The 23,731-nt window shown below is 31.3% G+C and overlaps 1 protein-coding gene across 1 annotated transcript in view; it reads left to right on the top strand.

Moving 5' to 3' along the window:
• Nucleotides 1-23,314, top strand: part of LOC124369080 — a 59,752-nt gene extending 36,438 nt beyond the window's left edge. Inside the window, exons 5-10 of the mRNA XM_046826799.1 lie at nucleotides 2,090-2,242; nucleotides 5,142-5,330; nucleotides 8,493-8,563; nucleotides 18,938-19,110; nucleotides 21,584-21,767; nucleotides 22,863-23,314. Coding sequence (XP_046682755.1) covers nucleotides 2,090-2,242; nucleotides 5,142-5,330; nucleotides 8,493-8,563; nucleotides 18,938-19,110; nucleotides 21,584-21,767; nucleotides 22,863-23,013 — 921 coding nt within the window. The 3' untranslated portion in view covers nucleotides 23,014-23,314. The remainder of the gene's footprint in view (nucleotides 1-2,089; nucleotides 2,243-5,141; nucleotides 5,331-8,492; nucleotides 8,564-18,937; nucleotides 19,111-21,583; nucleotides 21,768-22,862) is intronic.
• Nucleotides 23,315-23,731: the final 417 nt, after the last annotated feature.

Here is a 23,731-nt window from a genome sequence, read left to right as displayed (position 1 = left end):
TCAAAATATTTATCCTTGGATTTGTTTTACTTTTGTTTGACATTTTTTTACTACAAAGATGTGCTTAGAGCGACTAGACAAGCCACTGTGAACTTTGATTTTGTTACTGAAAAGATCCTTTGTCCAAAGTCCCCATATGCCACAGGTTGAAGTAAGAACAATGGATACACATAGAATATTCCTTTTATAGATGGTCTGCATGATTCCTGATGATATCAGGAATGGATGGTTGTGTGAAATGAGATTTGAAAATTGATTTCTAATTTATTTCGTTGAATTGGGTCACTTGATTTACTGTAGAGTTCTGTGTGGTCACGGTGTGTAATTAGGGCCTCCACGGCAATCCTGGGGCTGTGCAGAATGCACTAGAGACCTGTTTTTTTAACCCTTTTTGGAATACGTGGCCTGAATAATAACATGAACTGGCATTGCAAACTCTTTTGTCAATGTAGATTTATTTGTAATAATAAGTTTGGCAAGTTTTTACAAAATGTAAAAATTATGTTTGAGTGATTGATTATGTGATTTTAATATTGATTTGCTCATAGCTTGTTTGAATTAAGACATAGTTTTTTTCATGCTCGGGCCCTGGGGCTGTTTTGGACACCTGTTATTTTAAGAGTTTTACTAGTTAGTGTTATTGGCCAGTGGGAGGAATAGTGAGGTATGGGGTTAAGTAGCCCCACTAAGGGAATGGATTATTATCAGGTACTTGACAAGGGTAGTAGCCCCATAAAGGATGTCAATGTCTGTAATATTGTACATTAGACACTAAATTATATACTGAGTTTCGGGGGTATCTCAACTATCTTTTGTCACCTTGGCTACCTATTATTCAGTTGACTCATGTCTTTGCTGTTAAGTGCATACTTTGATTCATATTTAGGTGTTTTTATGTTTGTTAATCTCCATGAGTCTAATGATGTGCTGTTATTCATTTAGTTGTTTGAGTATTCAATTTAAATTTCTACATCATTGTCTGTAGAGATTCTTCAAATCAGATCCGTATGGAAGCACATAGAGAATAAAATAAGCAGTCTGACAGAAACAAATGTGCTAATTTATTAGTTATATTCATTTCGGTGTGAGATCCTATAATTCAGGATGAGAACGTCCCTCCCCATAGTTTATCATTGCAAAATTGTGTAAAAACGTTTGCAACTGCTGTCACATTCAGCTTTAAAAGTACATACTGTCTGTAAATACTGGTTATTTCTCTCCTAATTTTTCTATTTTTTCTAGTTCTTCAACAAACATTATAAAACCCTTTTCTTGGTTATTATATATTTTTTTAACTACAACAGCTCTTGAAATATTAGTTATTTTACAGATCATTGCGTAATCCATCTATGATAGTGTAAACAAACAACTTAAAAAACAATATTCTATCAATATTATTATCATGTTAAATTGCTGTTTCATTTGTTTAGTTTATTATAATTTATTTCAAATATTTGCTTCACAATCCAGATTCCATATTCTTGTTAAATGTTCAATAGCTATGTATGTTTTCCTTTTATTTTTTGGAAATTCACAGATAGATGATGATGCCACCAGCCATCTCGTTTCACAGATTAATGTTGATGCCACCAGCCACCTCATTTCACAGATGGATGTTGATGCCACCAGCTATTTTGTTTCATAGATGGCTATTGATGCCACCAGTCATCTCGTTTCACAGATAGATGTTGATGCCACCAACTATCTCGTTTCACAGATGGGTGTTGATTCCACCATCCATCTCAGTAAACAGATGACCATTGATGCCACCAGTCATTTCATTTCCTTGGTAGCCTAACAATTCCTAGTGGAATTTCTTCAAAATGTGGCATTTTAACTCCTTGAGCTCATCATTGGGTTTTGTTTGGATATGTTTAGATTAAGTATTTCTCCTTATGATATAATTTGTGTATTATCAAGTGTTTTTCATTTCAATACTATTATTATTTGCTATAAGCATGACAGTCTGATGAGCTATTTTTAATGTCCCTCTACCTTTTAAGGGATGGATGGTAAGTGTAAAAATACACTTGATAAATATAACATTAATATTGTTTATTACAAATAAATATGAAAATATTTGTTACAGTTTCATAAAAAAGAATCGTTACCTGCTGTATACCTGGCACATTGGATTGAGGAACATTGTAAACGTCTGATCACGGTGCTACATCGCTATATTGTACATATACTTACCACAGGCTTTCATAGTGTTACTGAGCGAATCAACGATAAGAACCAGGTCAGTTGTATATACCTGTTACTAATAAGTTCAATGACAATTGTACCCATTTAATAATATACTGTTTAATTTTTATGCATTTTTATCTAAACAAAAAATGTTTGCATAAGAAAAACTCACTAGGGATTCAAAAACACTACTTCTAATTAAATATAAAGAAGAAGTTCCTTTTCTCATTATAAATATGTTCAAAATTTAAATATTTGTTGTTTGATTACATTTACTGATATTTTAAAATCCTTTGAAAGCCACATTAAAACTGATGTGACTTCTCTACAGGGCTGCATCTTTTAATAATAAAAAAGTATTCCAGGTCTGTAAAGCTAAATTTCTATCAAGTTTCTAACTAATTAAAAACATGTACAGCCATAGGTGTTCAATGTTCTCATTAACTCGCTGAGTTAAAAGCGAAAAAATAACATTAAAAAACACACCTTTAAATAAATTATGAAATGCTTGAGCAGTAAACCTGTTTGTTGAGAGATATTTTATTTTTTATTATTCCATAACCTTATTGTAAATAGAATAAAATATTCTATAAAATAATGTAAAACCAGTACAAATACAGTATGCCTACTGTATATAAATGTAGAAAGTGTTAATACTTGAATGGAAAAAGCATCATTTATAAGGCTTTATACATTATGCATTAAAAGTTACTATTATCAAAATCACGTATAACTGTATATATATATAATTGTTTTGTTTATTCTAAAGGAATTGAAATATTATAGGTTTTCTGAATTTGCACTTAATTGGGCCATCAATTACATACTATTGTTGTAATTTCTTCAGTGTACAGCTTTGAAATAAAATTGATTGGTAACCATGTTTAGTTACAGTTAAAATAATTCTGGATTCTTGGTTGAAAAGCAAGTGTACAAATTTGAATTTTCACAGAGTAATTTAAATGATTTGTATTTGTTTTGTGTTATTATTTACATTTGTATTTTTGCATTTCTGACCAAATGTGGTTTAATCTTTTACAGTAGAATAGGAAATATAATTGTTCATGTAGTATTACAGTAAATTAAGTATTATCAACATTATAAAACGGATTTTTCAAAACCCATTTATGCATGACCTTTTTAAATTTACTTTTATTCTCAATATGGACGTAGAAAGAAAGTCTATCAAAATATTTTAAATAAAAATGGATCACTGTGTTGCTAAGCGCTAATATAGAAAATGGCTGTACCAATTAGGCTAATTCTTTTTTTAATTATTTGTTAAAGTATAAAGAAGGTTTTTATGAAGAGTAAAATTGGAATGGTTTCCCAAAATATTTTAGAATTGAGAAAAATAATAATAATTACAAAACATAATCCAAATGCTAATGTAAAAAGTTGTCGACGACTTTATGCTGAAGTCGTCAGAGGAGCAAAAACGTTTATTTGCACTAAAATTTTTGGGAAATGTATACATACAGATTGCAAAGTTGAAATTACTATCTAAATTTTATTATAGATTGCAAAAGTGACGAATTTAAACCATCTAACGCATTAGAAATACTATTTAAACTCTGCTATAAAACCCACTTTAATGAACCTTATATAAATGTTTGCACATAAGGTACCCAAAACTGGTTGGCTGCCTTGATATTGTGTATGACATTTTTAATTTACTTTAAGGAAAAACAGAGGGATGGACACAAACATGTCTCAATGACCCATTCATTCCCAGACTACAGATATAAAAACAACAAGACCTTTCTTACGCAAAACTTATTATAAAAGATTATTTTGAAATATTGAATGAAATTAGTTTCAGCATTTTCCACTCTTCCCTTATACGAGAAAAAGAACACAAGTGATGGAAGCAGATGCTTTTTGACCAAAGTAGTCTTTTTAAATTTACATATACATATATTTTTTTTGAAAGGAGTAAACGATCAAAATAAATTATGGCACCAGAAATATTGTAGACCAGATGTAAACGCTTTTTAATGCAAGTTGGTTTCTGATACCTACATATGTATATGTTTTCTTGGTTGGAACAGCAACACAATCTTGACTCTGAAACTGCAAATAAATTATATAAGAAAAGAATTTAAACAGTCGGAATAAACACTTTTTGATCGCTGTAACTTTTTAGTTGGACGTTGGTATTTATATTTTTTCATCGTTGTAAAAAAGGCACACTCAACTATTGCACTTATCTTAGACCGGAAGTAGATTGATTACAAGGGCTGCAGGTAGACACTTTTTGATCGGAGTAGGTTTCCCTGACTTTTATATGTATATATTTTCTTGATCGAGACATTGGGGCAGACAGACGCAACTGTGACATTGGAAATGTAATTGGTTAGAACCATAAATGTATGCTCCTACACTTACAAAACAAATATGAACTAGTAAAAATTGTATTTAACTCATTAATCTCTTGACCATGGACATTGGCCTTGGAAATATTTGAGTTAAGCACTTAATATAGAATATATTTTAAATATTCATCTTAAAAATTTATTCAATAAGATGTTTGCAGAAAGACCAAATGTCATGTTCTCATTTTGAAATATCATAAATTAACAGAATAAAGTTAAGAAAGAAAATGAAAGTAAATATTAACGGCTATTGCAAGATATTTGTCATGCAACAAAAGTTAAGCTGTTTCTGGGATGAGTTATTCCTGAGTGATGTTCTCTTGTTCATTCGTGATTCAGGTATATATAACCTTTAAGCCATTTGTTGACTGAACTTGCAAAACAAAAATGGATTCAGCTCTGAAGAAAAATGTACTATCCTTTAAGATGCACTGGAGACCTTTAACTTTAAAATCAATATAATATATTTTTGTCATGCTAAAACTAGAAAAAATTAGAATATCTCTTACATTTAACATCAAGATTAACCAAATCCACCTTTTTCTTACTTATTCAACATTTGATTGTATTGACTAGGGGCTAGAACTGACAACTCCAGTGCTGGAGAAAGCCCCTACACCATGGGATAAGACTCAACCCTTGCTACCAGTGTCTCAGGTGTGGATATTGGCCGCTACACTCCCACCGCTTTACACCAAACCCAGTCATCTTTCTCCCACTTCTTCTACCAATGGCTTCTCAATGCAAAACTACCTAGCAAAAATTGTAAGTTAAATACTTTTCTGATTTATTTTTTACTATGCTTAACTTAAAATATGTTCAATTATCTTCCTGTTAGTGTGGGACGATTCAGCTTTCCTTTTGCTCCAACTTTGTGTCCATTTATTCTTTTCAATTTTTTATTACAATATTGGATTAGTAATAAATAGTGCATAATCTGCTATTTGAGTACTATCTATACATGATTTATTTATTCAGGGTTTTTACAATGCAGACACATTTAAATAACATGTTTCTTTATTAAATAATTTTAACTGTTAGAGTGACTTTTTATTTTCAATTAAAAAAAAATACAAATTATCATTACAAAAAAAAAATTTATTTAGTATTAATTTTTAATCTTTATTATTTATTTATTATATTTTAAAATAAAAAAAAATATTTTTATAAGTATTATCCACATATTGAGTAGTAGGTACCGGATTTTAACACAAAAATGATGTTCTATTTTTAATGCTAACTTTCTTCACCAATGAACAAAGTAATGATTCCCTAGTAATTATCTATACGTTTCATTTATAACTTGCTTGCAGTTCAACAAATAGAATAAACAGGTTTGTTTGTTTAGATGAATTTGAATATCAACACTTAAAAAGTGAAATATTGATCTAAAGTGATCAATCTATTCATATACAGTTGTTGAGCCTTAAGTAGTTAAAATTGTAATAATTTACCGGTGTATTATAACTATAGGTCTAAAAACGAACTGAATGGCCATGGCTTCACATTTTCCTTGTATGTATGAAGTATGAATAAAAGAAATTTGAATTCCAGGTTTGGAGAACTGCATTGAATTGAAACAGCTGTTTTTCAAGTTTTGCAAGTATCTACTCTGTTTTGGATAACCATTGTTGCTATTTAGTAATGAGACGAAGCCTTTTTTGTCTGTCCAATCAATGTGATTTGTGGCTAACGAACTCTTTAATTTTCCTCTATGTTAATTTTACTGTTTCCATCAAGTTCCTCCTCAAAAGTATATTTATTTCTATTTCTTTATTTATGAAACTGTAATAACTCACTCATTAAAAATATAGTTTACTAAATGTGTAAGCTCCTCCTCTATTTTCTTCTCCTTTTCACTGGAGATTAGACATAAAATGAGTTCCAACAGTAAAACTTAGCAGCTGTCTGTAGTCATTCTTATTCCTTTGAATACATTAAGTTTGTTTCCCTTTTATTCACAAGAACCTAGAAATGAGGTGAAAGAGAAGAGTGCTAAACAAAGTATTACTAGTCAGAAGAATTAACAACTACTGTATATTCACAAGTTTATGTTATATGTAGTCTGTTCAGAGAATTTAACCCTTTGACTAGTGGGATGTTTTCTTTGTAAAAGTACCCTAAAAAGTGATTTTATCCATCTATTTTCATCAATGTCAGAGTTATTTTTCTTGTTCATAAAAGTCTCTGCTAACAATTTGTCTGAAATTCTTTCTCTTGTCATTTTACTTACCATCATTAACTGCACAAACAATTGAACTAACTACATTCATATATTTACAGTATCAGTAATTACACAAATACCCATGTTTATTTACTCATTGTAAACACAACAAAATGTTTACAATCTATCAGGTCAACCACAACATAAAAACTAGGTTACAACATAATTATAGCAGATATAACAACATAATTGTACACAAACAGAAATAGAATCAGCTGATTACTAGGAACAACTGATTGAACACCATCATATGGCACTTAATTAGAAACTGGAAAGAAATAAACAAGAGAGTAACTGTGATCTAGTGGTAACCACGGATACTACTAGAAAGTATTTCTGATCCATTCCGCTAGATTGCATACGTAATTCAGGCGAGAGATTATTATTCACAAAATGTTACTGTAAAAATTGTTTAGTGCTTCCTGCATGGCTATCGGGATTACCGCAGGTGGCACTTAGTGCGCTGCCGAATTAATTGTGGAAGTACTAGTCAAAGGGTTAAACTTCAACTGGAGGGATAGTTGTTATTATAGTTGTTAACACAAGTTAATACAGAAGTTTTTAAATATTTTACAAATCAACGACAAATGCTTTACGTTTTGTGTTCACTTCATCTAATATTTATATGTGGAGATGTGAAATTGTCATGTTTGTAAATAACTTAAGGGGTTCTCCAAAGATAAAGTATACAGTCCAACTGAACAGAACAGCTAATTTATAGTAGATGGAGCTGAATTCAGGAATAGAAAACAAACTAAAGACTAATTTATAAAAATCTTAGAAATCTAAATAAGAATGTTCAGTCATAACTGATACATATTGTTAAATAGTAAGAAATAGTGCTGCATAAATAATACTTATACCTGACACATGGATGGTGGCTGTGTATCATGTGCCTGAAGGTATTAATTACTGACCATGTAAGTGTCTGGTATGCTATAAAAACAGTTATTTTTGGATACATTGCACTGCAATAATAATTCTCCAACCAAGCTCAGCCAAAATAACTTAACTTGCCTACTTTTTAAGTTGCACCTCAGATGTTCAGATGTGGCCTAGTCTTATCACGAAGTAACGTAGAACAAGTTCTTGTGTGAAAAATTGAATAGTTAATAAGTTTTGGTCATCAAGACAGGTACCAAGCTAACGTTTACAAACACATGATATTGTTGCAGTTGTTGTGTTTTGTTGTCTATATAACAAACATAAGAAGTAGATCTCAATCCACCAATACAGGTACAAAGACATAAATCAACATAACAAAAGAACCTATATCTAATTTTACTTCGAATGCCATACATTTTTCATGTCTTCACTTAGACAAATACCAGAATATTCAAAGAATTGATCATTTTTAATGTTAAAACTTGAAATAGCTAAAAGAGATATCTTTTTACTTACAGAGATTGAAAATGTAAGAATACTTACTTGTAAAGCAATTTACATAAAAATCGTAAATTTTAGCAGTTTATTGGTGCTAATATTTTTATGATCTTGAAAATACAATTATATTGTCAACCATAATAGATAGCCGTTTGTCATTCTTCTTAACGTAAAGTTGTAAATTATTGAAGCACAGACGTGATATTGAAGACAGATCACTGAGGACATAGTTATTGGGTACTTGACTGAGATATGGGTCGCAGGTATACAAGTGGGATGGTGTTACTGAATAGCTGTAATAGGAAATGTTGATGTTACAGCTGGATCTGTCATGTCCCTCACACTGGACTCTTCTCTACAACAGCCTTCAGCATGGCCTGGGGGCCAACAGGTCAGTCAATCTAACAGGGCCAATCACTGGGATATTCAGCACAATGCTTTTGCTTACATTCATTTAACACCTTTCTCCATTTAGGTCAGATTAAAAAACAGTGCTCAAGACAAGCCTTTTGTGTCAGGATGACAATGGTTATTTTTATGAATCACTGACACAGTGACTAATGTGTCCTGTCCATGCCAGTGACTACTGCAGAACATTTATAAATAATCATGTGCAGACCATTTTTGAGATACTGTAATTACATTTTACTGTGTAAATGTTAGTTTTGTCATATTTTCTCAGACCCAGTTGTACTTGGGTAAAATACGAGGGCTATTAAAGTAAGGAACGTTTTGAAATAAAAAACAAACACAAGTACAAAAAAACATTTTATTATATACATGTGAAAGAGGGACTAAAATACTACTTTTCTTCATAATCACCATACAAATACAGGCACTTATCATAGCGGTCGACAAACTTTGAAATTCCTGTATTATAGAATTCTGCCGCTTGTGATCTCAGCTACTCAGTGAGTGGCGCATACCTGAAGCTCTCCATCGTTGTAAAAATGCTGTGCTAGGCAGGTCTTTATTTTCAGGAAGTGACATCACTTGTGGACCAAGATCAGGACTGTAGGGGAGATGAGGAAAAACTTCCCAGTTGAGCGAGTTCAGAGTTCTTGCGTACAGTTTGCCATGTGAGGTCAGGCATTGTCATGCAAAAGCAAAATTTTGGATAGCAATTTTCCTAGATGCTTGTTTAGATAGGTCTCATTAAATTTTGCAATGTTTGGGAGTACTGTTCAGAGTTTATTCTTGCACTACGCTCGAGAAAATCAATAAGAAAAACGCCTTGCCTGTCCCAGAATACTGTTGCGATGGTCTTCCTTGCTGGCAAAGTTTGCAGACAATTCCTTGGTTTTTAGGGGAACTGGTGTGCCCGTATCTCCATGGACTGTAATTTTGTCTCATAATTCACATGATTCACCCATGTTTTGTCTCCTGTTTCGATTCGATCCAGTAGTGCTTCACCATGACTGTGGTAGGCCAGGCCTCCTAAAACGTCAAAGCTGCTTCCATCTGTTGTTCTTTATGGTGATCTGTAAGCATTTTTGGCATCCATCTTGCACAACATTTTTGGTAGCCTAGCTTCCAAATAATTTAAAACAATAAAGTCTGTGTGAAAAACATAGAAAAAGCTCATATATTGCAAAACGGCTGATTACATTGTTCCTGTACACTTTACACAGTTCTGGATGAATTTCTATTAGTTTTAAGTTTTTTGCAAACAAAAAACAAATCACAGACCGCACTTCACAACTGGCAGGATTTATGAATGCAGTACACATTTCAGATTTGAATATAAAAAAAGGGGGCAGCGCAGAGATGATCCAGTTGTCACGGCTGGTCGCTGACTGAGTTGCTGAGCACGAGCACACCAATACATACATGATTGGTGTGTACATGGTGGCGTCAGGTGAAAACTTTCTTACTAACTGAATGAATAACCCTTCTATTCCAGAAGTTTGGAGATGGGAGTTGCGATGGGTAAGCAGCTTAAGAGCAGACTCTACCTAAGTTGAGTCAATACATACGCTCAGTTAATCATCACAGTGCAGACAAAAAGTAGAAGTATGCTGGATTTCTCTAGTGGTAGGGGAGAGGGAAACAAAAGTGGTTGGATTATTCTAGCAAAAAGGACAAAGATTTCGATTGGATTTCTCCAGCGGTGGGAATGAAAGAGGTGCCTGGATATCTCTAGCTGAGGAAGTTAAAGAGCTCTTCGATTACTTTAGCGTAAGACAAAAGGTTATGCTTTAATTTCTCTAGTGGAGAAGGTAGAATATATGCTAGGATTTCTCTTGCGGGAGGGATAGGAAGTTTTTACTCGGATTACTCTAGTGTCAGGCGAATGGTTCCATTTGAATTTTTTTAGTGGAGTAAGTGGAGTATATGCTTGGATTCTTCAAGGCTTAGGACACGAGTTCCGCTTAGATTTTTATCTAGCTGGGGAATAAAAAAAAGTGCTTGGGTACTCTTGCGCAAGGCAAAAAGTTTCGCTTGGATTTCTTTAGCGAAGATATCAAAAGAGGTGCTTGTATTGCTCTAGGGAAGGATGAAAGGTTCCTCTTAGATTTCTCTAACTGAGGAAGTGAATGAGGTGCTCGTGTTCCTCTAGCGCAGAATGAAAGGTTCCTCTTGGATTTCCTAGCGGGAGAACAGAAGAGGCGTATGAAAACTGATTGAATTGCTCTTGCAGTAGATTTTCTTACCTGTAGTCTGTAAGCTTGGTGTCTTTGGGATCTCAGGAACATATAAGAGGCACTACCTGTGGTTGTCTCCCTTATAAAACCACTAGATTGGCACATGCACAGAACCCTCAATATTGCCAGTTGGCCGGAACCCATGCCGGAATCGTCTCTCCCTAGGAACGTATGGAGATGTTCTTGGGGGGATGTCTACATTTTTCTACATCTGCCTGCTCATATCTGTTAGAAAGTCTTACGCTGCAGCTCCGGGAGACCAGTCGATAAACGTAAATGCTTGGACAGGTTCGTTAGGGTCCGTAGACATAATGAAAATGTGTCTATGTTTCAAAGGTGGTGCTGCAGTTAGGTGAACACGAAGGGTTATATAGGAGAGACTTAAAGAAATGCAATGTGTTAGAGTAATAGGAAATTATAAAGATCTCATTGGGTTGGGTAGAGGAATATGTCAGGTGAAACGGACTGTGGGAGGGGGTGCTAGAATAAGATAGGCTACGAACATAGAAATGTTGGTAATAGTGTAAAGTGGAAAATATCTAGGTCATAGGGAAAAGGGAAATCCAAGCTTAGGAAAACTATAACTATGGGTTTAAATAGGGGAAGGAAGGAATTAAGGATTGATATAATTAAGAGTTGTTATATATGCCTTTTCATATTGAGTTTTTCACTAAAATGGTGCTTGCCAATCAATTTCACATCATACAGATACTCTTCCTCCCCATTTATCAGTGGCCTCCTATCAGTAGCACTTTTAAAAGTCAAGTGTCCAGAATAACTTTGAGGCTTCTCAATGTTCCAAGCAATTGTGGCATATATTTAAGAAGATTACAGATCAAAAATCTGTAAACAACTAGACACTAACCACTGTTAGTTAAAAAACTGCCAATTCAATAATAATACCTAGGGTTCTTTTAATTCTAAATACAGCAGTGCTTGCATGTTTATAGAACATTTTTTGGAGTCTATAAGCAAATCAAATTTATGGATGATACACTTTCTCCCTATGTCAAAGATTCAAATAAAACAAAACAAAGCTGAATAAGTTATAAGAGCATAAATAATTTTAATTTTTTTATGTTCTTATAAGGCCATCTTGTTGCAGAATCAATGGCTGATAAAGAGTTAGATGGAGTGATACTCGAGAAATCAGCAGAGAGACTTGAGATAAATAATGTATCAACCTAGATTTGGACATTAAATTTCAAGTAGACCAACTTATTGAAACAATAGTAAAATTGGAATTCTTTAACAGTATTCCTAATTAAAGCCTGAATTGGTGGCATAACTCTTAGTATACATTTAAGCATGAAACCAAGCTTTTTTGTGAATGTGTGGGACATTCAAGAACTATTTACACTTTTGTTACCATATTAGTCAGTACAAATTCCAAATTCCCTATAATTACTCTATTCGACTGAACTATGAATTATAGAAAATATTCTTATCCTTCCTGGTTCTTGGACTGGGAAGTTAGTAGTTTGTACTGACTCCCTCAACAGCTTGTAAACCATCAGTGGTATTCAAAAGAGATCATGGTTCACAGTTTATGGAACTTCTCTCACTTCCCTAAGTGTGAAAGTGTTGTTATTTTTGTCTGGGTATAGTTTATACCTGGTTCAGGAAACAAACTGAAAATAAAGTAACAAAAGAAACATCAGAACTCTTATCCTTTCACTAGAAGGATGGTGGCATCAAAAACTGTCTCTCTGGTGAAAGCTTAATTAAAAGTAAAATAAAACTGTGATTAGCAAAACTAAGAAGCCAATAACATTTAAAGATAATTTTAGACTCTGGGACATGGCCTTATGCTCAAGATGTTGTGGGAAGATGTGTTGCCTGCTTTATACCATACACTACTGGCTCATAACTTCCTTATGAGTTGAGACAACCTGTAGAGCTCGTCTGCACTACACATAATATTATCACAGTAAAACACATGCTTGTCAACTATCCTTGTGCGGTGGTACAGTTGCGCACTGAATCTGTAAGCTATACAGAAGGTTATTCTGTGTGATGACGAATTAGTAAGTATGACACTTACTTCCCTAAAAGAAACGTTTTGGTTAGTTACAATCTAGTTACTGTTATAGTTAGTTTATGACATATTGCTGCTAGTTGTTTAATTTTATGACATTTTGCTGCTAGTTGTTATCACTTAATTGATTAATTTACATTCATCTTGATACAAAAGTAAAGTGGACCAAACATCGTGCATAATATAATGTTAAGAGTCAACAACATGCATAGACATAAAATTACAAAAAATATATTTTTGAACACCTTGTACGTGCTATAAGTTAATCAATTTAAAAATTATATCTTACAACAACCTCAATATTAAGTGTGAATTGTATTAAATTAAAGTACTCATGTTATTCTGACGCTATAAATACTTTAAATTAATTCATACATGGTATAGTGGTGAATCAGGTTTTGCAGTCTATAGTCGGAATATGATGTCTTTTACTAAGATGTATCTTAATAGACAATGAGTGTCAGAAAAATAGATGTCTCTTCCTCTAGGGATATTTGTCTTGTGAGTATACAGTAAGATCTCTTCTATAGATGACCACTACAATCATTGTTTCTAGAGTCTCAAATGCTTTTTGACAGAACTCTTTAGTTCAATACCTACTAGAGCTCTAATTGCCTGTTTTTGAAAGACAAGGATTCAGTTGTTGCCTATGTGGTGGTTTCAGGAACTCTTTGTTTAGTGCCAGCCCAAGTAATTTTCTTTCATTCTCTGTAATGTGACTGTAGATACTGGAATTCTTCTTTATTTCTGGTGAAATTAACTAAGATGTCTTGGAAGGTTGTTTATTTTGCAGTACTCTATCTTTTGTTCAGAGCAATTGTGTTTATGTAAGTGGGTGGTGTTTTTGATCAGTATTTTGTCATCCACATAGAATAGTTACAGTATACTGTGTTTGTTTTAAATAATTTGTTATTAGTATGAATAACACTTGTCGTAATACAGATCTCTGAGGTACACCAAATGTTATTGGTACTGGAGTGGAATGTGTGTGCTTAATGTGCAGTTAAAGATTTTTGGCAATCGTGCAACATGCCTGTGTCTGCCGTATAGAGAGATACCTCATGAACTAGTCTTTTGACAAGTGTCTCACTTCTAGGACCTCAAGTTTTTTGAAAATATTAATTCCTTTAGCTGTCAAAAGCCTTGCTAGATGAAATACAGCTGTGACAAAATTGTATTTGTTAATTTAGTTTGTGATTCGACTAGGCTTATAGTCATAGTCATAGTCATAGATCTTTATTGAAAGCTGTAATATTATAAATACAGTCAGAATAGTGTCACAAATACAGATAGACTAATATCATCACAGTTACAGGTTAACCTATCTAAAATCTTATGTTAACTTAACATAAATATTGTTAATTTTAGCAACTAAAATCAACTCAATTTTTATTTTTGTTTAATGGCCCAAGCCCTCAAAAAATTCTTCAAAAGAATAAAATGATTGTGATATGAGATAATTTTTTAATTTATTTCTAAACGGATTGATTCCTTCAATTTTTTTTATGTCAATAGGAATGTATTGAATAAATCGTGTACCAGCGTATTCAGTTTTCTTTTTAAACAGCTCTAATTTATGATTTTCAAAAATTATACCACTCCTAGTATTATATCTATGAGTGGTATAGTTAGGTATATTTTTAAATTTTGTTTAAGTTATTGTATCGTATATGTATTGACTGTAAACAGTTAAAATTCTTAATTGTGCAAATAAATGTTTAACGGTTGCTTGCCATGGTAAATTTAGAATTAACCGTATTGATTTTTTTTGTAGTATAAGAATTTTTTCAAGGTTTTTATTTGAAGTAGCTCCATATACACTGATCCTGTAGCTTATATGGGAATGTATTAAAGAAAAATAAATTTGTTTTAAAGTATCCTGGTTACAAAGGTTTGCCACTTGCCTAAGGGCGTACAGGCCAGATGATGCTTTTTTTATTATGGTTTGTACATGTTGATTCCAGCTTAAATTTTGATCTATTATTAGACCTAGGAAACAAGTTTCCTCTACCTCCATTATATTTTGGTTATTTATCTTAATGTCATATTGAAAATTAAACTTCGATTGGTGTGTTTTAAAAGGTATAAAATGTGTTTTGCCGGGGTTAAGTAACAAATTTTTTTTAGTTAAAGAAGAGTTAATTTTATTCAAACAATTAAGAGATGATGTTTCAATTACCTTAGACAATTACGCTTGCATCATCAGCGTATAAACACATTTTGTTTTCCTCTGCTACTGTAGAAAGTCCTGTTATATAGCAAATAAATAGTAAGGGACCCAAAATTGAACCTTGTGGTACGCCATACTTTATGAGCTTTTTTTCGGATACAAAATTGATTTTGTCTTTATTTATTAAGTATGATAATTCAACGTATTGATTACAGTTACTGATGAAAGAGTGAAACCAATTTATTTCTTTATTTTTTAAGCCTAAATCTTCCATCCAGAACATTTATAAGTTCGTCATGAATTACGCTGTCAAACGCTCTAGTCAAATCCATAAAAATTCCTAAAGGTCTATTACCTTTATCTAATTCCTCTATTAAATTTTGCACAAATTCTACTGATGCAGTATAATGTTAGGGGTTGTTAAATTGTCTTTTAACATCAGTGTTGGGTATTTCTTATAAAGTGTTGTAAGTTGAGGCAAGTTTTATTAGTGGTTTATTTTCTTTAATTTTGGTGAAAGTGTTGTCTCAAACATGTGAACTGTGTTTCAACATTTTTTATAAAACTTTTTCAACACCACATGAGGATTTTGGTATTAGAGAATTAATTATCTATTCTGCTTCTTTAGTTTCTGTCAACAGAGGCTCTTAATAATTGTATCATATTGTTTGAGGATTGATAATTTCGTTGTCATTTTCTGCAATATGTCAGTTTTACAAAAGGATGGTTTTATGCTCTTAGAGCATAAAATTTGTTTTTATATTAAGTGGCTTTTATAGGATCACTGGTTATTTAATTCTTAATATGTAGCTCTAACTGAATCTTTCTTTCTTTTTCTCCTTCCTTTCAGAAATTAAGATCTGCCATAGATTTCCGGATTTGATATGTATTTGTTCAATACAATTACATACCTAAATCTGCCTTAGGTTTCTTTGTTTCACATTGTTCTATTCTATTTGGTGATTATGTCAGCACTATCCCGTGTTGCCTGCTGTTTCATATGTTCATATGCTGTTTAATGCATCAATGAGTTCTCTTTTAAGGGCTTTCTTGATCATAACACGATGTTTGTTTAATTTTTGTTTATGTTATTTGATTTTTTCATGGGCATGTGTGATTAAGAGTTACTTGTAAGATTCCCATAAAGATGTATGCTGCCACAACTCCAGTATTGAATGTACTATGATTTGACTGTTAAAATTAAATAAACGAGACTATTCAAAACCTAAGAATGAGTTATGCAATTAATAAGTGGTCAGAATTAGGTTAGATAACCATTAGCTATGATTTATAACAATTATATTATCCAAAGAAAATTAGTCTAAAAAGTTTAGCTTTAATTAGCTTAATAAAATTATTTGTATGTTGGTATTATAGCCTAATTACATGTTTTAACAATCAATTAATATAGGTTTGTTTAAAGTATTTTATTATTTGCTAGCTTTTATACAATACAAATTGATTACACAATAATTGAATTTAGCCATATACTTTGTTATTATTGTTAATTTGTTTCAATTATTTGTTTTTTACGTTTACTGTTATCATTCTGTTGTGCCTAAAGATGGTCTTGAAATTGAAATGTACATAGTACACAATAAAAATTAACTCAAAGTTTTAGTGGTATTTTATTGCTATTGTGATTGTTATTATTAGTTGTATTCTGAGTTTTTTGGAGAATCAAGCAGACTATATTCTTTACTTCTTTGCCTCCGTTATGGTATGTGTGCCAATACACATACTTTAACGTCATTAGTTTATAATCCAATATTTTAAATTTTTGTGCTAATTTAATAATTTATACAACTTTACAATGGGACTTATCATTTTGTTTTAGTGTGTCTGCAGAGGAACAACAGAATTACAAAATCAGTTAAAATATATGTGTGTAACATTTCTTTGTGCACACAATTAATTTTATATCATAAATGTAACATTAAATGAATGAAAAAACATGAATTTAAAAGAGAGGTGAGCATTTGGAAAAATGATATTATTTAACATTTGAAAATGCATTGAGAAATACTAATTTCATTTAATTGTTAGTACTAAAAGCAATGTCACATCATTCATGTTTTGTCTGAATTAAACTGTCATTGCAAATTTAATCTCAATTACAAATTAATTGGTACTTTAATTTTTGTCATAGTTTTATGTAATATATATATATATATATATATATATATATATATATATATATATATATATTGAATCACAAAAAGTACTTGCTCCGCCGGGACTCGAACCCGGATCTCTCACTTGCCGGGTGAATGTGCTACCATTACACCACAGAGCCCTTACTTTTTACGATTAAATTATTTTGTATTTGGCCGTATTTGTCATATATGCGTTTAAATAACCAAACTAACAAATGATCGGAAGACCAAATACCTGTCAAATGACTTTTATTTACATTAAATTTGTATAAATGGAATAGTCTTATTTAATTACAATAAACATTGAATCATATGTTAGTTTGGTTATTTAAACGCATATATGACAGATATGGCCAAATACAAAATAATTGAATCGTAAAAAGTAAGGGCTCTGTGGTGTAATGGTAGCACATTCACCCGGCAAATGAGAGAGATCCGGGTTCGAGTCCCGGCGGACCAAGTACTTTTTGTAATTTAATATTTATTGAAATTAAATAAGGCTATTGCCATTTATACAAATTTAATGTATATATATATATATATATATATATATATATATATATTTATTTGTATATGTAAAGTATGTTAAAAAGTTATTAAAATTAACATAGAAATTGAAAACCTTCATTGTTTTGTTCAGAAATCCACATCAGCTAATTATTCAACATAGGTAATAGACAATAGATAAATTCTTTATTTACAAATTGTTTGAGAATTGTGACTCCTTGAATTGAAAAAAACTAAAATTGAAATAAATTTTCAGAAAACAATTACAACTGTAATAATTGTAATTCACAAAAGGTGTGAGTCCAGTTAATTGTCAGTTTTCTCTCTTCCAAACTACTCTTCAATTGTATAAAAAGGATTCTGCAGTAACCACAGGTTCACTTTAGTCTTGACTGTCCTCACATATAGTCCTCTTTGAAGCCTTTAGGCAGGTAGTTCCATAGTTTAACTAATTTATATTACATAGCATTGTGTATTGTTTTGTAACAAAAGGAATCTGGGTTAATAGCTTTTGATATGATTCTGGGAGACTGGATGTTTGAGAAGTCAAAAAGCTGTTAATAGAATTTTGAATACAATCAACATAGTTACAGTTATAAGAATTTATGAGAAGTTTGATGTGCGTGGAACTATGCCATATATGAAGCATCAATGTGGATGAAGAAATATATCTCTTCAGAATGTACTTGTGGAGATACAGACTTTAATATGATTCCTATAGAAATCTGTCAAACAATAAGTTCATGAAACTAGTTAAACAGAGATAGTGCTCATAGAATTTTATAAGGTAAATCCATATATCCCAAGATTTCTACATGCTTTGAGTGAAGATAATTGAGTCAAGCTTCTTTAACATGTAAAATAAAGTATTTTTAACATTTAAAAATAACATTATTACACATGAAATACTTACTAATATTTCATAATGTACTAATTTAAATTATCTGAAATATAACTATGTCAATAGAAAAGAATTAGAGTTGGGTTACATTACACTGCTGTATCTTATTTATAAAATATCATATACACTTAAACTTCAAAACAACATAAGTATTACATATCTCAATACACACATTGTTTTCTATAAAATACAGTTGTTCAAAATGTGCATATGGATGGACACTGTATTTCTGGATGGCCTTTATTGTGACAATTGTTATCAAAGGTTGAAATAATAAGTGGTACGTTTTAATGCACTGCAGTAATATTGTATAGTATATTCGTAATTGATCACAATTCTTTGTTCCAGATTTTTGCACCATGTACTGAGTTACCGTGGGCCCACACTGACATTTCTTCGAGGTGAACAGGACACTGAGTTCTGTATAGGTGCTACTCAAGAATGGCAGGAGTCCCACCTTTATTGGGGAGGGGAGGAGAGTATCATCGTTCAGATACTCCCCTTGTATCATGTTGTGCAGCGTAAGTTCACATTATATTCATACAACACGCAATTTCACTGAAGATATTGCACTTAATTAATGTTTATTGTAATTTTTAATTAGCATTGCTAATGGTAAATATTCACAGGTTTTTTATGAATGATGACGTAAACAAATTCTGTGAGATCTATTTGGAAAATTACTTCCATTTTAGTCTTTTGCAGTAGCATATTTTTTCTGTGACATACACAGTACTTCAATTCAAAACATACTGTGCCAGATATAAAGGATGAAATTTAACATGTTCACTGGTAATAATGCTATTTGACACCATGATTATATATGAGATGCTCATCGGTGTAGAAGACAGTGTTTGACACCCTGTTTTTTTTTCTGGTATCTTGCTGTACATCTGTTTGGATATTGAGGAAGGTTAAAGTTTTGCTTGTACCACTTCATTTGTTAATTTTATGTACTGTAAAAATTTGTAATGAAATAGAACTTTCGAAATCGTGATAAATTGGCAATAAAATAGATCTGAACATTACTTCTGATCTGCAATGAGAGAAATGCTTTAGTAGTGACAACTGATAATTAGTAATAGGGAATCTTATAATGTATTTGATTATTTATATATATATATAAATAAATATGTATATATAGGTTAGGTATATATATGTATATCACATAACTATTTAATAAAATATGTACCATACCATATATGTAAATATAAGACAATTATTTCACTTACAAGTTTATAACAGTCATGATTTCTTCAACAAATAAACAATTAATTTATAATACAACATTGTTTTTCACTTTATGTCCAATCTCTTGCGGAGATTTTATCATGCACTTATGTTAAAGTGGTTGCAAAATTGAGTATTTATCACCAATATTTTATTAATCAGTCATAGCAAAAACTGTTTTAAAAGCTATTCATTGTTGCAGTATTCTTTGGTTTTCTTGTATCTATTTAGCAGATTGTATCTAAATAGCAACAATTTTAAGTGATGGAATACTTTGCTTTGCTCTTGTATCTATTTAGCGGATTGTATCTAAATAGCAACATTTTAAGTGATGGAATACTTTGCTTTGCTCATTAATTTTCTCAAATACTAATCATAATTATGATCCAATTTTATTAACCAATCAGTTCTCAATAGTGATTTTTTCTAGTCTGTATTGGTATCAATGACATTAGTTTAAAGATTGACACTTTCACTTATAGTTATAGCATTAACACACCCTTAGTTTGCTTAACACCTTCACTGCAGCTCTGTACTGAGTATCTTAACCATCCAGTATGTACTGGTGCGTCTGCCTCAGTCAACATGTTATTAAGCGATTCAATTTTTTTGTTTTGTTATTTACTCACATTTTTTTCCAATTATCATGGCCTCAGGATCAAACTGCGTTGTTTTTTTTTTAATCATTTGTTAGTTGACATTGCTTTCTTTGCAACAGTAAAATGAACAAGATTGAAGAACATTTTTAAATATTTATTTTTATAAAAGGATTAAATTTTATGTTTCAGGAGAATTTGAAGAATATTGATGTTAATAGTCATAAGTCATAAACTATACACTCTTTGATGTTATTTTGGAGTAAACTGTCCAATACTAACATATTTTGGTCTATTTAATCTGTTATGGTGAAAATTAAAGGAGTAAAAGAGTTCCCATATTTGCCTTAACTCAAAACTGGCCATAAATTTCCAATAAGCTTGTCAAAAATCATTTTAAATCCAAATTACACAAAAATAATAAAACTTGTATATTTTTCCTTTTTTAGGTAGAATAGCATAGGAAGTTTTTTAAGGTGGAGCAGTGTAAAATATCTATCTAGTGTTTTAGCCAGTGATTGCCAAGTAGCAATCCCTTTGAAATAAAAAAAGGGAAATTAGTTTATTTTGTTTCATAAATTAGAAGTATTTTTTTATCTGTTTGTATGTAAAAATAATATTTTTTATATTTTGTGACAGTAATATCATTATTGGAAAAAGTTAAAAAGAATATCTTGTTAATTTAATGTTCAATGGGGTAGTAATATCTTAAATCAAAAGTTTTGTGTATATTGAGTGTTATGTCAGTTGAATCACATAATTATTTTGGTTTTTAAATAACTATTAGTATATTACACCTAGGGTAAAAATCCTTTTGTTTTAAATGTAATAATGATAAAAATTACATAAATTAGGTATCTTTTTTATGAAAAGACTTAACTGAGATTTGTTTTATGCAAGTTTTATATATATATATACTATACTAGTTGTATTTTATAAGTACAATTAATTTCTACATAACTGTCTTACTCCACTTTTTTTCATTCAAAATTCAGTTTTACAAAAGATGTGAATAGTTAACATTCTTAATTTAGTTTATTCTTGTTTCTAACAAAGTAAAAGGAAGGAAGCATTGATGTAAACTCACACTGTTAAAAACTTGGTGTTAAAATGTGTCTAACCTCAATTATTTGTTAGTTTAAAATTATTTGTTTTGGACCAATTTCAGGTGGCCCAAAGCTATTGTACTTAAATATGAAAATTCGTGGCTACCCTAAAGGCATTCGTGCAGGACTGGATCCTAGGAAACCTAGTTTGGACATCAATGAATCATTCACAGTGATGACTTATAAAGGCATTCCATACCAGCTTCAAACTGTGGAAGTGTGGGGTTGCGGAACTCCTCAGTCCAGGTAACCTGATTATTCATCCAATTAGAATAATAATCATACTTTTCTTTACTAAAATGGACAGTTATAGTAATTTGTTTTCTTAGTTTGCTTTATTTATCTCTGCAACTGAATCAAAACTAAGCAGAGGATACACCCAGAGTGAGTCTACAAAGTACAAAAGAGGTTGCACTTGCTGTGGCAGCATGTATTATTTTGGCTAAACATAGAAGATTGAATAAGTACTGACTGGGTTAGACCTACATTGTAGGCTAGAGCAAGGTGACCAATCTCTTAAATCAATTATATCTCTTAAATCCATTCATTGTTCTTAGCTACCCACAATTGATCTTTAACTGGATGTTTTAGCAACTGGGTGTCAAATAAAAAAAAAAAAAACAACCTTATTCCTCACGATTAGTTCAACCACGTTAGTATATTACTTAATCATTCTTTTCTGGCTATATTCTTTGCATGCTTTTTTGAGTGAACCTTTATTGCGTGTGATGTTTAGCTTTTGTATTTCATACTACAGAAATGAGAAATTTTACAAGACAACCAGTGAATAATAATTTTTTCAAAACATTCTGGTTAAAGCAATAGAGTGGTGGCTCTGTATCGACTATGAGCTCAAACGTAATACTCCCTAGCTTATTTGACTAATAGAGAAAATCTTCTTGCATTTGTTTACTCAGTATAAATTTGTCCTCCATATGATTAGCTGTATGAACATATTTGGGCTTCGAAGAACCTTAATGTGTTTATTTCACCAGTCGAAGTTTCGGCTAAAAGCCCCATACTTGTGTTTTTTGTCTCATTTAAGTTATGTCAGTTTAATGTGTTAAACACAACTGAATTTTTCTTTTTTGTGAATTTTATCAACCAACTTTCTTACTTAAATTAATAAAAAGGAATGAAACCTGGAATAGAATAGTAAAAACCGAAGTATAATTCATACTCTTAGCAACAATGTCTTACAAATGGCAATAAAATGCTAAAAATGGCATATTTTAAGTTTCACTTTAACTCTAGAGTACATTTAATGTTGTATTTAAATAATTTATGATGATTGAAATAAATATAAGATTTTTTATCTTGGGTATGATTGCGTACTTGTAGAGAGATGCAGTTGGATATAAAGAAGTGGGAAGTAAAACAAGCAGAGCGACAGCGTGTGGTGAAGTTGTCAGCCAATGAGTGGACCGACCACCCAGACCGATACCTGCTGGAGTTGGCCGGCCGTCCTAACTATTCTCAGTCCAACAACTAGATTAAGTCACAAATTGTACTGTACTTAAATGCTAACTAGTACTGTACTTAAACGGCATAGTATATTCAAATTTCTATAATATTTTACTACAATAATTTTTTATTGTTATTTCATTTTTTTATTATGAATTTTTTTATTGTATTCAGCATAACTTACCATAATATACAAACCAATTATCTTAATTTTTTATTTAAAATCCAATTTGGTCAAAATAAACATCTGAAATTGGTACAAATGTTATATAGCAAATTGTACATAATGAACTGTAAACATAATAGTAAATACACGTTTTTTTAACTGATATGTTGATCTCTGAATTTACCTTTTTTCTAAGGTTATTTCTGTTTGTGCACTTTATAAACATATTATTTTTATTTTTGATTAGGGCTGAGTGTAATATTGTAAGATAGAGTTGGGTATTTAATAGGAATTTTAAATTTAATCTGAATTTTATGGGTATCCAAAAATAGGGTAAAATAAATAAATATTTGTCAAAATTTCATATATAGTTTCTTTAGAGGGACACAATCAACTGTTGACTAACTCTAATGTGGCAAGTAATGTAGAAATTAATACGTAACACTCATAGAGTGAGTAAAATTTTGCTTCAATAAGTGCTGTCAAAATCATCAACCAAAACCAAATAATCGTCTTTAATCCTTTGTCTGTCAGATCATTGTTGATCAGGTGTTACCAAATTAACTTGGCAGCCTACCAA

Source organism: Homalodisca vitripennis, chromosome X (assembly GCF_021130785.1).
Source record: "Homalodisca vitripennis isolate AUS2020 chromosome X, UT_GWSS_2.1, whole genome shotgun sequence".
NCBI classification, from domain to species: Eukaryota; Metazoa; Arthropoda; class Insecta; order Hemiptera; family Cicadellidae; genus Homalodisca; species Homalodisca vitripennis.
The sequence above is the reverse complement of the archived record's forward strand: the minus strand, read 5'-3'. Positions and strand labels throughout refer to the sequence as shown.